This window comes from Adelges cooleyi, unplaced genomic scaffold, assembly GCF_023614345.1.
Source record: "Adelges cooleyi isolate 19-005CV unplaced genomic scaffold, UGA_ACOO_1.1 ACOO_flye_CR_arks_rails_tigmint_CR_PRNA_168, whole genome shotgun sequence".
NCBI lineage: Eukaryota > Metazoa > Arthropoda > Insecta > Hemiptera > Adelgidae > Adelges > Adelges cooleyi.
In genome coordinates this window covers 408,832-422,532 of record NW_026095825.1, presented here as the reverse complement: position 1 = coordinate 422,532, position 13,701 = coordinate 408,832, and the positions used below count along the sequence as shown (strand labels likewise).

General features: G+C 27.7%; 3 protein-coding genes across 4 annotated transcripts; all 3 read right to left on the bottom strand.

Moving 5' to 3' along the window:
• Nucleotides 1-574: 574 nt before the first annotated feature.
• LOC126833010 (putative mediator of RNA polymerase II transcription subunit 26) lies at nt 575-2,419 on the bottom strand. Of its 2 annotated transcripts, XM_050564106.1 has the most exons (6): nt 2,298-2,419; nt 2,152-2,183; nt 1,931-2,014; nt 1,831-1,863; nt 1,430-1,764; nt 575-866 (listed from the first exon to the last, which is right to left on the bottom strand). In XM_050564106.1, the coding sequence occupies exons 1-6, from the start codon at nt 2,372-2,374 to the stop codon at nt 855-857; spliced, it is 573 nt and encodes a 190-aa protein (XP_050420063.1). In that variant the 5' UTR covers nt 2,375-2,419; the 3' UTR covers nt 575-854. The 2 variants fall into 2 exon arrangements, with proteins under 2 accessions (XP_050420063.1, XP_050420065.1); XM_050564108.1 differs by lacking the exon at nt 1,831-1,863.
• Nucleotides 2,420-3,471: 1,052 nt separating this feature from the next.
• LOC126833005 (uncharacterized) lies at nt 3,472-7,096 on the bottom strand. The gene is made up of 5 exons (XM_050564102.1): nt 6,953-7,096; nt 6,813-6,844; nt 5,458-5,766; nt 4,367-4,786; nt 3,472-3,677 (listed from the first exon to the last, which is right to left on the bottom strand). Exons 1-4 carry the CDS (start codon nt 7,000-7,002, stop codon nt 4,410-4,412), a joined length of 768 nt encoding a protein of 255 aa, XP_050420059.1. The 5' UTR covers nt 7,003-7,096; the 3' UTR covers nt 3,472-3,677; nt 4,367-4,409.
• A 1,149-nt stretch (nt 7,097-8,245) lies between these two features.
• On the bottom strand, nt 8,246-11,253 carry LOC126833006 (uncharacterized). The gene is made up of 5 exons (XM_050564103.1): nt 10,994-11,253; nt 10,874-10,902; nt 10,075-10,167; nt 9,587-9,937; nt 8,246-8,595 (listed from the first exon to the last, which is right to left on the bottom strand). Exons 1-5 carry the CDS (start codon nt 11,041-11,043, stop codon nt 8,441-8,443), a joined length of 678 nt encoding a protein of 225 aa, XP_050420060.1. The 5' UTR covers nt 11,044-11,253; the 3' UTR covers nt 8,246-8,440.
• Between the last annotated feature and the right edge of the window lie 2,448 nt (nt 11,254-13,701).

Sequence of the window (13,701 nt, the reverse complement as noted above, 5' to 3'; positions counted from 1 at the left end):
TTTCAATATCATCACACCGATCATCTAACTCCTGAGAATTAATTTCCTCCAGTTGTATGCTTCTTGTAAGTTGAGCCATGTTTTAGCTTCGATGCAGAGCGGCGAAGGTATTGGTTTTACTCTGATGTGGGTTTTTTTTTTATAGTATACACTTTACCTTTTTAATACTAAAAGCGTAATTTGTAAGTGATTTTATTTACTTTTATTTATAATAATTCCTGTAGATCTGTGACCTCTCCGTCGCCTTGTTGCTGTGATTTCATTATGCCTATATTTTACTGTACTAGGCCTCTCGGATAAAATCACTTTCAAATTACGCTTTTATGCTTTTATTTTGTAATTTTATCGGTCACACTGGTCTTGGTTTGGACTGTACTGGGTTAAAAATACTAACTACTGACTTGCATCGAAGCGTTTCTTCGAGAGTGATTTTATTTATTTATTAAATTAATTGATTTAACATAATTAATACACAGAAACTCTAGGCTTGTGTAATATTTCAAACAGTACTCGAATAAAAAAAAATACATTACGCGCTACATGACTGGAACAAAAAAAAAACTAATACTTAACATGTTTACCAGAGTTTCATAATTTATTATATCATACGTACATATTTAACTAGTATAATATATTATTAAATTGACTACATTAACATGTTTAGTGTTTACGGTTAGGTTAGGTACAGTATTTAATATGTTCATTTATTTTCATCTTATTTTAGTTTACAATTTTTTAAATAAGGTTCATTCAAATTGTATCTCTTATTGTAGAATTATGGCTTCACGAACGTTCATTTGAATTTATATTTTTTTGGTTGTTTGAATTAACGTTTCCGAAATTACTCTTCCTTATCACCCAATTACCTAGATAAAAAAACAAAAATATAATTAAGGTGATGGCACACTAATTTTATCAATTTTCTTTAACAGTTTCCCTCTAGTTTAATATATCCAATTCTAAAAATAAGCTGCTAAAATTACATAATAATTATGTACTTAATGACATTACAATATATAAATATTATAATGTCATAATGTGCGCATATAATATTATCCAAATAGCGATGTTCAAGAGATGATTTTTAATTATATTTAAAAAAGACTGTAGAGAGGAATAGGGAAGATCACAGGTCTAAAGGAACTACATTACTATTATAATAAATAACTGATAAAATCAGTTCCACATCGAAGCTAACAAACAAAATTATAACGTATAAATATGTAAATGTATATTATGCAATATACATATGTGTGTACCTATACGACTGATATAAGTATACCGCACCAAGCAATTTTTAGATATTGTGCGGTTTAAATTCATACATCACAAATTAATCAGTGGCAAAATACGTCAGACAGGGGGTATTTTTTGTCACAATTAACAAAGATGTAAACCACCCCAATATTTTCTAAATGACTCCTCTTACTTCTTGGCCGTTAATCTTAAATCCATCGCCGGTCATGTCAACGTTAAGACGTTGATTTCCAACATCATATTCTGGAGCTCTCTTGCCGTTGACCAAAGTGCCATCGTCGGTAAATTCTACACCTAACCCCTGTTTTCCCACTCCTGAATAATCTTGACCTCCAATCGTGGCTTTGTTGTTGTATCCGTTGTTATACGAATTGATGTTTCCATACTGATCCATAACGTTGCCGTAATTCATCCTATTACTATTGTAAACTGGCTGAGGTGGCATTGTAAACGGTCTTCCGCGGTTTTGATATCTATACTGGTAGTTGTATCCTTGTGGATTGTTATCTGAAAAAAACGTAACACGAGTGTTGTATTCGGTTTTAAAATTTTAAGTGTCCATATTTGACCTACACGTAGGCACGGGCGGTGGTCGTTGTGCATATCCTATCAAATTAAACATTTTTTGACTTGGAAATTCGGCAATGATTTAATGAAGTAAACGCCCACTTACTATTGTTGCTGTAGCTGTATGCATTTCTATTGTCATATCCTCTGTTTGCCTGAATCCCTCTCGGGGTGATCACTGCCATATCGTCTGAAATGTCAATAATTCATCTCAAAAATGTTTAAAAGTGGTATAGCCAAACATTGTCTATTTACTCACATTTTAGATATCAGAGATTGCTCTTACAATAATAAATATTAATTTAATTTAAATGGTTTTTTTATTACCTTTTTCGTCGGGTTCATTATTGTCAACAGACCTGTAAAGTAATCGTTCATCTTTGAGTTTAAAATTAATACAAAAAATGTATAGACTTGATTAAAATTTTCAAAAATGTGTAGAAATAGAAATAGTAAAAAAAAAAAATACTTACGCCGCAAACACTACCAGACTAAGCACGACAAGAGTTTTAATATGAATCATATTTCCAGTTGTGTATTCAGTACTCATATTCTATTACGGAAATATACTGCTTAATTCGGCTGTAAAATAAAATATTCAATATTCCCAGTAGGTATTTATACTAAAACATATATCGTTGTCTACAATTATTAGTATTATTCCAACAATTTTGTGGAATACAAGTGTTAGCATTGAACAAAAAAGGTATTATACAAAATATGTATTATTAGTTTGTGTTAAAGACAATATCATACTAAAGTTCTGGTTCTTTTATGAGCAACTTTTATTGTCTATTGAAATTAGATAATTGTTGCAATGTGCAATTATTATAATAACTCAGACTGGGATTAGAAACGTTATTAATTGTAACGTTATAAAAAAAAAATTATACAATTTTGTTGGCGGCTTATGGTTTTTACTAATAATATACTCATAATAGTTGGTTTGATATTATTTACTATAATAAACTTGTCGGGCGACATCGATAGATGACTTCCCTCCTCCGCCATTCACGTCGTGTATATAACTTCATTAAATTTACTTACTCCATAAAATGTGTATAAGTTATAAATAAAATTTAGCAAAAATAAATATATTGCATTATCGTTTTCAAGAACTTTTCTTAACCTTTTTGTTGTAAAACGTTACAAAAATATGTATATTGTTTCAAATATTTCTTTACCATTTTTTATAACAACTTTAGGCAATCGTGTTTTCGTGTTTTAAAATCAAATTAACTGAAATTACACAAAATTCTGATTTTCATTTGAGTTTAACGTCCTATAAGTATAAATCAGTTTTACTTTGTTATCGGTGTAAACGTGTATAACAAGTCATTTATTTTAACATGGTTGTGTATGGAATTTCGAAGCTACGGTAACAAAAACAACTTCGTTGTTTAAATAATGTGTCTTTTGAATTTTGAAATTTACAACTAGGCCTAGGAATTAGGATTAGTTAGACTATTGTATTTTACATCGTAGTGTTTAGGTGAATATATACTATTCAATTAGACTATTTTAAAATAGTAGTACTTTTAGTAATGAAGCGAAAAACTTGAATAGTGTTTTTATCACATTAATAAAAATGTATGATGTACAAATAGATTCAAGTTGATTTGCTTACCAAAATATAATAACATGAAATACAGTAATTAATATTTTCTTTTATTGTTATCTTATTTTATTGGAATACAATACGTTTTATTTATTAATTTATATATTTTGAATTTTTATCTCTAATGTAGATTTGTTGCTTTCTGTATTTGAATTTACATTTGTCGGAGCTTAAATTGTCTTCGTTTTTTTTTTGCTAAATTTTACATATTCATTATTACTTATCACCCAATAACCTAGACAAAAAAAGAAAAAATACAATTAAAGCGATGTCACACTAATTTAGTAAGTGTCTAGTAGCACACTCATATCATCTAAAATTACATATATATTATAATGGCATTATTTATTTAAATATTTTTATGCAAAGTTTAAGAGAAGATTTAAACTTAAGTTTTAAAAATCCAGTAAAGTTGGGAGAAGGAGGTCATAGGTCTAAAGGAAGTAATATAACTAATAAAGCACTTTAGTAGGTGGAATACATAGATAATAGAATACATTAGAAATCGAAATACTAAGATACTTAAATGGCCCACAAGTTTAAAAATTCACCTCTTCTTTTAAACAATTTATAAAATCACCTAAAAAATTTACGTATTTTTCAACTTAAAATTACAGTACACAATAACTTATAAAAATAGTCAATTTCGTTCCACATTTGTATGATAATAATAATATTATAATAGCGCCTTTCCCTAAAAGGTGTGAAAATGTTTTCATTGTTTTACTTTTTGAGTGTAGTCTTGGTGCTTAAGTTCAAAAATGTTTAAAAACGTGTACTCTCTTTAGTTTTATCAAGAAAAAACTAAAAAAAAAATGGAAAAAGTACACTTGACCATATTAATTTTCATAATCCAAATTTACATAATAATAATACTACTAGATACTTTAAACTGTTCAATAATCTATTATTATATTCAATCACCTGTAACGATTGTATCGCCAAAATAATCTACTTTCCGTTTGTTTTATATGATCTTCTTTTTTTTTTCATTTTGGTTTACAGTGGAATAATCGCTGTCACTATCTTCTTCGCTTGCTTCAGTTATATTGTACAATTCATATTCCGTATATAGTCCTAAGCTTGAGTCGAATTGTTGTCCAAAACCGGTTGGTGTAATAATTTTTCTTTGATACGTTTTATTGGGCTCTTGAGAATCCTCTCTTTGGTTTGGAATTATCGTGTAAAAATCGTCTTCACTATCTACATCATCATCTAACTCATGCTTCGTATTTTTTATTAAACTAGAATCGAATTCTCGTCCGTCACCTGTTGCTGTATGGTTTATTCCTGGTACTGTTTTACTGGGCTCTTGAGACCCACGTCGATCGTCTGGTACACCGCCTATAATGACGTGCAAAAATTAATTAAACATTTGTTCAATAAGAATTAACGTTTTATCTAGTTTCCAAAATCGGTATCTAACATCTACCAATGTTTTTAGAGTCCCATTCACATACATAAACTAAAACAAGTATTATCTATAAACACTAATTTACTGGAACTCCCAAAAGATTGCCACCAAACTCCTGGACACCTATCTCCTCCCGCTTTATATGTATCTTTTCCGATTGCTTGTCGGATTTTTTCTTTGTCGTTAGGCAAATTTTTTTCTTCAGTATTATCACAACATGTTATGTATTTACCTAAACTATGTGTTAAAATCAAGAGAAGCGTCTAAAATATGTACGTATTTTTCAACATAAAAATTACAGTACGCTATTACTTTTATAAAATTAGTAAAATTATTTCCAAAAATGTATGAATATAATATATTAAGAGCGCTTTTCCTTAAGAGGGAAAGAAAATTGGTATTTATCTTACTTTTTGAGCGTAGTTTTAGAGCTTAAGGTATTAGAGTGTCTAATCTTTTTGTTTATTAAGGAACAACTTAAAAAAATAATAAGGTACACATGGCCATATTAAATTTCTTAATTCAATTTAAATTTACCTCATACAAATATTACTAGTTACTTTTAAATTTATTATTTCAACTTGATATTATATTTAATCACCTGTAACGGTTGGATCATCAAAATGGTGTGAATATCCACTAGTACTATCTGTTTGTTTTCTGTCATCCTCTCTTTGACTTGGAGTTATAGTAAAATAACCGCTGTTTTTACCAATATCAGTTATATCATCCAATTCATATTTCATATTTTTTCTTGAAATTGAATGGAATTCTCGTCCGTCATCTTTTTTTGTAAGGTTTATTCCAAGTTCTGTTTTAATGGGCTCTTGAGACCCACATCGGTTATCTAGTTCATCGTCTATATCACCACAAACGCACTTACGTAGTCCATTTATAATCCAAGATTTTCCTAAATAAAAATATAGAAACAATGATCAATAAAATGTTATTCGTTAACCGTTCCTACTGTGTAATGTCCGAACACTGCACAATATACATCAAACGTTTGAGTGTTAAAATCATTATTATGTAATATTATGCATTTAAAAATGTCCATCTTTAATTGTGTTTTTTCCAGTTGTAGTTATGGTGTTTCTTTTGTCGTTAAACGAATTGTCTGCTTCAATACAATCACAACGAAGGCATTTGCCTAAAATTTGTAAAATCTGACGTTTTTCTAGATAAAAATATAAAAACAATAGTCAAGGAAACATTAGCCGTTACACATCTCTTCAGTGTAACGTAAGTCCATTGTATCCACAAATTTGAAGTAAATTTTTGTTTATAATATGCATTTAAATGACACAGCGACCATAACAATGATACCAAGAAAATACATTATAAAAACGAAAAACTCTAAAAGTTTTACAACGGCAATAAACCGACATGATCATATTATACCCAAGAATCCCAACAAAGCGTATTAGAATATAATCAGTTTTGTATTTTCAAATAAATATACGTCCAATATTGAGTGTGATATTTGATAATCATAATATGTAACTTCTGCGACTAATTTAATATCACACATTAAAAAAGTCACAAGAACTATTTTGAGCGAACAGATCTAATCATAAAGTCGAATGGAATATTCGTATAAAAAATATTTTAAATAAAAAATTATAAAACAAATCTACATTGACGGACGGTTTTTTACTCAAAAGTACTTTTTATTTAAAATTATAGTGCTGTGTAGCCGCGTTTTCACATAAACTTACTACTTTATTTCGACAAACCAATATAGTCGTGATTAAAAACAATTATTTATAAAAAAAAAAATTGATTGTTTATCGGTAATTATAAAAAAAAACGTTGACAACATTAATTAATTATATTTGTACTGTGCATAGGCGCGGTCAGTCAAACATTGGCGTTACAGTATTTCTACTGTTTTTAGTGTGATATTATTTATACACTTACGATAGTAAAAACCTATTTAAATGCTTTTTTGGTTACCTTTTTTATTATCATCATTATTGCGAGCACACCTAAATAGTAAAAGTTTAACTATAAGTGTACAATTTGTATACAATTCGCTGGATTTAATAAATAATTCGTACACATTTGACCGATAAATAAATAGTAAATATACTTACGTGACGTACGCTGCTAGGATAATCAAAAGAAAAAATTTAGTAGTTAACATATCACCAGCTATATAGTTTCAACTACTAGTAAAAATCGAAATCGCTAACATTGAAATATTCTTTTTTTTTTTTTCAGTGCTTTTTTGGCAAGACAAAATTCAATTATTATGTCTACCATTCATTATTAATGTGTTTTAAAGTTAGTTTGCGCGCATTTAGTACGTGTTATTTTTTGGTTGGCAAATACTAATAGAAACATTCGCAGTATTTTACTACGTTCATTATGTCACGTTACAATTACCTTATGAAAGGCTTCAAAATAATCGTTTTACCAAATTTATTTATTTTATTTTAATCCAATGCAATTCCACGTAGCTTTTTTATTCATGTTGCTTAGGTATAGCTAAAATATTATTATTATTTATTCGATTTCTGAACATTGATCGTCTTCAACAAAAATGTATTGAAACAATTCGGTTTTATGTGTTCCGAAAAAGAGTTTAAATAGTAGAATAATTACATTTATAAAAAGTTTTAGTTTTTGCTCAAAGTACAAAAATAAATGGGAAAAAAAAATGAATTTTAGACCATTTGTTCTTTGCTAGAAAATAAAACGTGAATTTTGCACAACATTTTTATCGGACAGATTTTTTTTTTTATAATCAACAATACATTAAAATGCAGTATTAATTATATTTTTCTCTAAAAAAATTCTTTTTAAGTCGCCGTGACCTAATTGGTCATTTTAAATAATTGCAGAAATGGTTCTGATGTTAAAAATACATAATTAAAATTTTAAAAAAATTATTCGAATGATGAAAACATCATATTACATTATTTCAGAAAAAACTGCATTTTAGATGTGAATTTGGCACGGAATATTATTCAGGCTAATTAATTTTCATTAATTACTCGTTTATTTGTAAAACAATTATTTTGTCAAATATTTAAAAAAAATTTTAATTATAATAAGTAAAAAAAAAAAAAATTATCGTTTACGTTAGCAGGCTGAGCAAAAGAAAAATTTTAAGATACTTCGATTGTCCGAACTAACCGAGACCAGGTTTGGATAATCGATAGTTGGGGTAATAGAAACTTTTTTTCAACTTAAAAGTATAACTAGAAAAAAAACAAAGAAGAAATTGTGCATAATTTTTGTTTATATTTTTAATAGTTTTTAATACAATATTCCAACTGTCAAATTGTAATATAACATATTCATAAAAGTATATAATAATTATAATACACACATTAAAAGTTTATGCTATAATTATAATATTATATATTTATTAAAATATTAAAATAATATATTTTTTTTAGTCGGCTAGGTATGTTAAAATATTCTGTATTGTCTGTAATGAGAAGAAAAATCTGAATTGTGTTGTCTATAAATTAATAATAAAAATGTGTGTTGTACAAATGGTTTCAAGGTTTATTTTTATCTTTTTTTCGTGGGATACAATAATAAGTTTACATTTTTTTAAAATGTAGATATTTTTAATGTTTATCTCTCATTGTAGATTCATTGCTTGATGAACGGTTATTTGAATTTACGTTCGTTTTATCGTTGTCGAAGCTTTTCGAAAAACCGGCTTCGTTTGTTTTGTCAGATTTAACTTTTCCAATATCACTCCTTTTCGCGTCCAAATTACCTAGACAAAAACATAATTATAATTAAAGCGGTGTCACACTAGTTTATTCCATTTTCCTTAATATTTGTCCTGAACACTCATGTCGGCTAAAATAACACAACCATGGCACACGCGTCACGGGTAAAAAAAGATCAATGTCAATTTTTTTGTAAAGTTGAGATACTATTTTATTTTTCACTTTTTGTATAAGTCAAATGTTTTTTTTTCTTTTACTCAAATACATTTAGTTTGCCGACAACATATGTGTTTTCCTCGCTCAAACCTTTGCTAAAATGTCATTTTGTAAGTTAGAAAATTTCAAAAAATTGAAATTGGTCTTTTTTCCCATTGACCCTTCATATATATATATATATATATATCGAATATAAACTGTTTATCGAAATTATTATCTACACACTGTGGCAAAGCAACCTAGATATTTACTACAGGCAAAGTGTATTATTTATATTTTCTTGTTTGATATTTTCCTTAATCAAAAAAAAGTTGGCTACAAAATATTCAGAAAATAATATATGATGTGTTGCATTTTAATTTAATTAAAAGACCTATTGGGTATGTAAGATTATATATTTGGCTTAAAAACCAATGACATGAATAAATCGAAAACTCTTCCGCATGATTATAATATGACTGTTGTGGTATATGTAAACCGCTAAGCATTTTTCAGCATTTTTGCTATACAAATTTCACAAAAAACAAAAAAATATGTGGCAGATGTTAATTTTTTGATGATATTACCTAACTGAAAGCTTATACATTTGAAATCTTAAGTCTAGTTTACTAAAATCGCCTAAAAAAAAGTACATATTTTTAAACTAAAAAATAAAGGTACGCTCCAACTTTTATAAAAATAGTCAAATTAGATTCAAATTTCTACGAATAAAATAAATCAAAAGTGCGTTTTCTTTAAAAGTTATGGAAATTCTTTTAGTGTAGTCTATACTGTACGTGCTTAAGGTATAAAAAAATTACTCTTATTATATTTTATCACCTCTATCTGTTGATTCATCAAAATGATGTGGAATAATTGTATAATATTCATCACTACTTTCTGTTTGTTTTATTTGATCTTTTCCTTTTTTTTTATTTGGGATTATCGTGTAACATTCGTCCTCAGAACTTCCTTCGCTTTCCTCAGTTATATTATGCAATGCATATTCCACACTTATCCTTGAACTCGAACCGAAACCTCGTCCGGAACTGGTTGCTGTAAGGTATTTTCCTAGTTCTTCGATTTCTTGGCTAGATTCATTTTTTTGGCTGGAACTGGATGATGAATTAATTTTTTTTCGTTCTGTTTTACTGTACTTTTGAGATCTACGTGGGTTGTCTAGTTTACTGCCTGTAATGTGTAAACATTTTATCTAGTTTGAAAACTCGTTATTCAAAAACCACAACTCTGTTTTTAGAGCTTCATATAAATCAATACATACATAAATTGTAAACACTTATTTACTGGAAATTTCAAAACATCCTTACCGATCGCAATTCTTGAACACAAAGACACATCTTCTTCATTAATTTCACAACACTTCATTAATTTACCTAAGTTCCTTAAAGATCCCTGTTTCTCTAGATAAAAATATAGTAATCAATAAAACAATTTTCGTTCTACTCGCATTCCGCGTAATGCCCGCATAGAGTATTAATCGTTAAAAAATTATTTGTCGGTGTACTCCAGTCAAATAAGGATTTAAAGTAAAAAAAAAAAATATTTTTCATTCTATGATTTTTTATGGAATACACCAATGTATTAAAAAAAATTCACTGATTATTGAGTATAATATTTTACAACATAAATATGTATACAACACATTTAATACTAAAAACATTATTACACACATTACAAATGTACTAAAGCTATTATAAAAAAATGTAAATAACTTAAAGACGATTGTAATATTAGTGTAGTAAAGATTTAAAATATATCTTAAATATGAAGTTATGAAACAAATCTACTTTACCGGATACCTTTTTTTAATTTTTTTTTTTTAAACGACAGTATTTTTTAGACAAGAGTATGCTACGTAGCCGCGTTTTTACATTAACTGATAAATTTTAGATTTGCCAATAAAATGTATGCTTAAAAACAATTATTTATAAATAATTTTGATTGTTAATTAGTGACAAAAACTACCGAATTAAAATGTTGGCAAATTTAATTTATTATCTTTGTACTAGGTGGTCAGTCAAACATTTACGTTACAGTATTTCTACTGCTGCTTCGAGTATTTTGTCACCTATGATAATACAGATAATTTAAATGCTGTTTAGTTACCTTTTTTCTTATCATTATCGCGAGTACACCTAAAAAGTAAAAGTAAGTAAAATATGTACAAAAAATCACTTTCGAAATAAATTTAAATTTTACCAAGAAATAGATAGTAAAAATACTTACGTGGCATACACTGCTAGGGTAAGCAAAAGACAAGTTTTTATGGTTAACATGTCACCAGTGTTGTGTTCTTTCAACTACCAGTAAAAAATGTTTTCGCCTAAAGTGAAATATTCGTTGTTCTCAGTATCTTTTTATAGGGCAAAATTCAATTGATATGTCTACAATTTAGTAAAACATGTGTTTTAAGTTTGTTTGCTCCATTTAAATTCGTGTTATTTTTTGGTTGGCTAATACTAATTAAAACAACCACATTACTTCAATACGTTCATTATTCTATATAGGCTTTTAAAGTATTTGTTTAACTATTTATTTATTTGGTTTTAATCCAACACAATTGGTCCACGTTGCCCTTTTAATCCTATTGCTTGGTAGGTATAGCTAAAAATATGATTATTATTAATTTAATTTCTGAACATTGACCGTCTTTAAAAGAATCAGATTTTATTTTCATTTTCATCGTTAATTTAAAAAAAAAAAAATCAACTCATGTTTTTTAGTGTGAGTTTAAATAGACGAATATTTCACTTTATAGTAATTCCCGGTAACAAATTAAATAGATTTAATTTGTTCCATGACACATTTGTTTGAATATTAGTTTTTAATTAAGGTGAGAAATGAATGTCTAATTCAGAAAAATAAATGTATTTTAGACGATCTGTGTGTCGTACAAATGGTTTTGGGTTTGTTTGCATTACAAAAATATAGACTGGTTCCCGCCTGTTCAGCGTAAGCGCCTAAGTATAATTTTCAAGGACGACCAAAACAAAATTTTGGACGAAAAAAAATAGTTTTGTTAATTTTGAGTATGACATAATTACAGAACACATGTTCAAAAATCTGTATTATGTTTCAAAAATACACTAATTTAACATAAATATATATTTACTTAAGTGCGATAACGTACGATTGTTTAGTTAATTATAAATATTAGTTAAAAATAATTGATCACTTATGTCATGTTAAAGAACCTTACATGACGTATTCTTCTTAGAGAGTTTTCATGAAAATAAATTCTGTAACCGACACTATAATAATACCTAATAATAAGACACAAGCGACCATGACACATTGTGTTCGTGTTAGTTATTTAAAAAATGAAAAAACAAAAAATTGCAACAATTGTACTTTAATACAAACAACAATAGCTATAAAATGTACTTGATTTTCTGTATAATGCGAGATAATTTGCAAGGTCCTCACGGGATTGTCTTTCAGCACAGTGCCTAGGAACCTTCGAAGTGAAATTGTTTGATAATAGTCTTTGACAACATCAGTGTTAACAAAGTCGAACTAGAAGTGATGTTAAAAATATTTAGTAACCGCCAAGTTTACCGCAAAGAAAAAATAATGCATGGTCCTTGCACTTGATTCAAAATATACACTTGTTAACTAATGTCGCTTACTCAAAAACGTTTTTAAATCGATATAAAATCCTACAATAGTGTAATCCTACAATCGTTACGGTTATGATGGCTTAAAGTAAATTAACGGGAACCGGTCGATTATAACACCATGAATGAAACACAGTATTTAATATGTTTTTTTTTAATTTTATCTTATTTTATTCGGATATAGATAGTTTAAATTTTTTCAGATTTAGAAATTCAATTTTTATCACTCATTGTAGATATATTGCTCCGTGAACGTTTATATAAATGTACGTTTGTTCACATTGTCTTCGTTTACATTTCCAACATTACTCAAACTTAACACTCAATTACCTGTACAAAAGAATAAAAAATTTAATTAAAGCGATGGCACACCAATTTATTCAATTTTCTTTAACAGCCTTACACTTGTTGCTGAAAATTACATATATTTTTCAATGACATTATTTATTAAATAGTTTCATCAGTACAATGTTCGAGAAAATATTTAAAATTTAATTTAAAAAGGCCAGTAGAGGGGGGGGAGGGAGATCGCAGATTTAAAGAAAATATTTTAACTGGTAAGAAAACTTTCAAAAAAACTCTTCGGTGTGAATTTGTAGGTAAATCCTAACTCTAAGGTACTTGAAAAATTCACCCCTTTCATTTAAAAATCAAGGAAATCACAAAAAATTAATATTTTAACTGATTTTCAAACTCGGCATCTAACAACCACAAAATATGTTTTTATAGCTCCATATAAACTCATACATAAATTACAACAAGTACTAATTAATATAAACTAATTTACTGGAACTTCCAAAAGATTCTTACCGACTCCAACTCCTGAACACTTTTCTCCTACAGTTTTATTTTTATGTTTTCTGGTTGTTTTTTTCTTCGTCAGACATATCTTCAATAGTATCACAAAATATACATTTACCTAAACTTTTTATAGTCCCGTGATTTTTGAGAAAAAAATATAAAAATAATAATCAATAAATCATTATTTGTTACACACGACTACTGTGTAATGCCTGCATAGTGTATTTATTGTTTTAAAATTATTTGAACGATATAGTCCAGTCAAACAAAAATTAAGATTAAAAAAAAAAGAATTTCCATTGATTTGATTTTTTATGGAAAAAAATCGTTGTATTTTAAAAAAAGTCCGCTGATTGTTGAGTATACTATTTTACGACCTAAACTATTTAACTTCTGTAACTTCTTCAATATTAAAAACATTATTACACGCGTTAAAGGTTCACTAGATTTGACATGTGGATGCTACTGAACGGTATGATAAAGATTTTATACATATTTTAAATATTAAGTTATGTG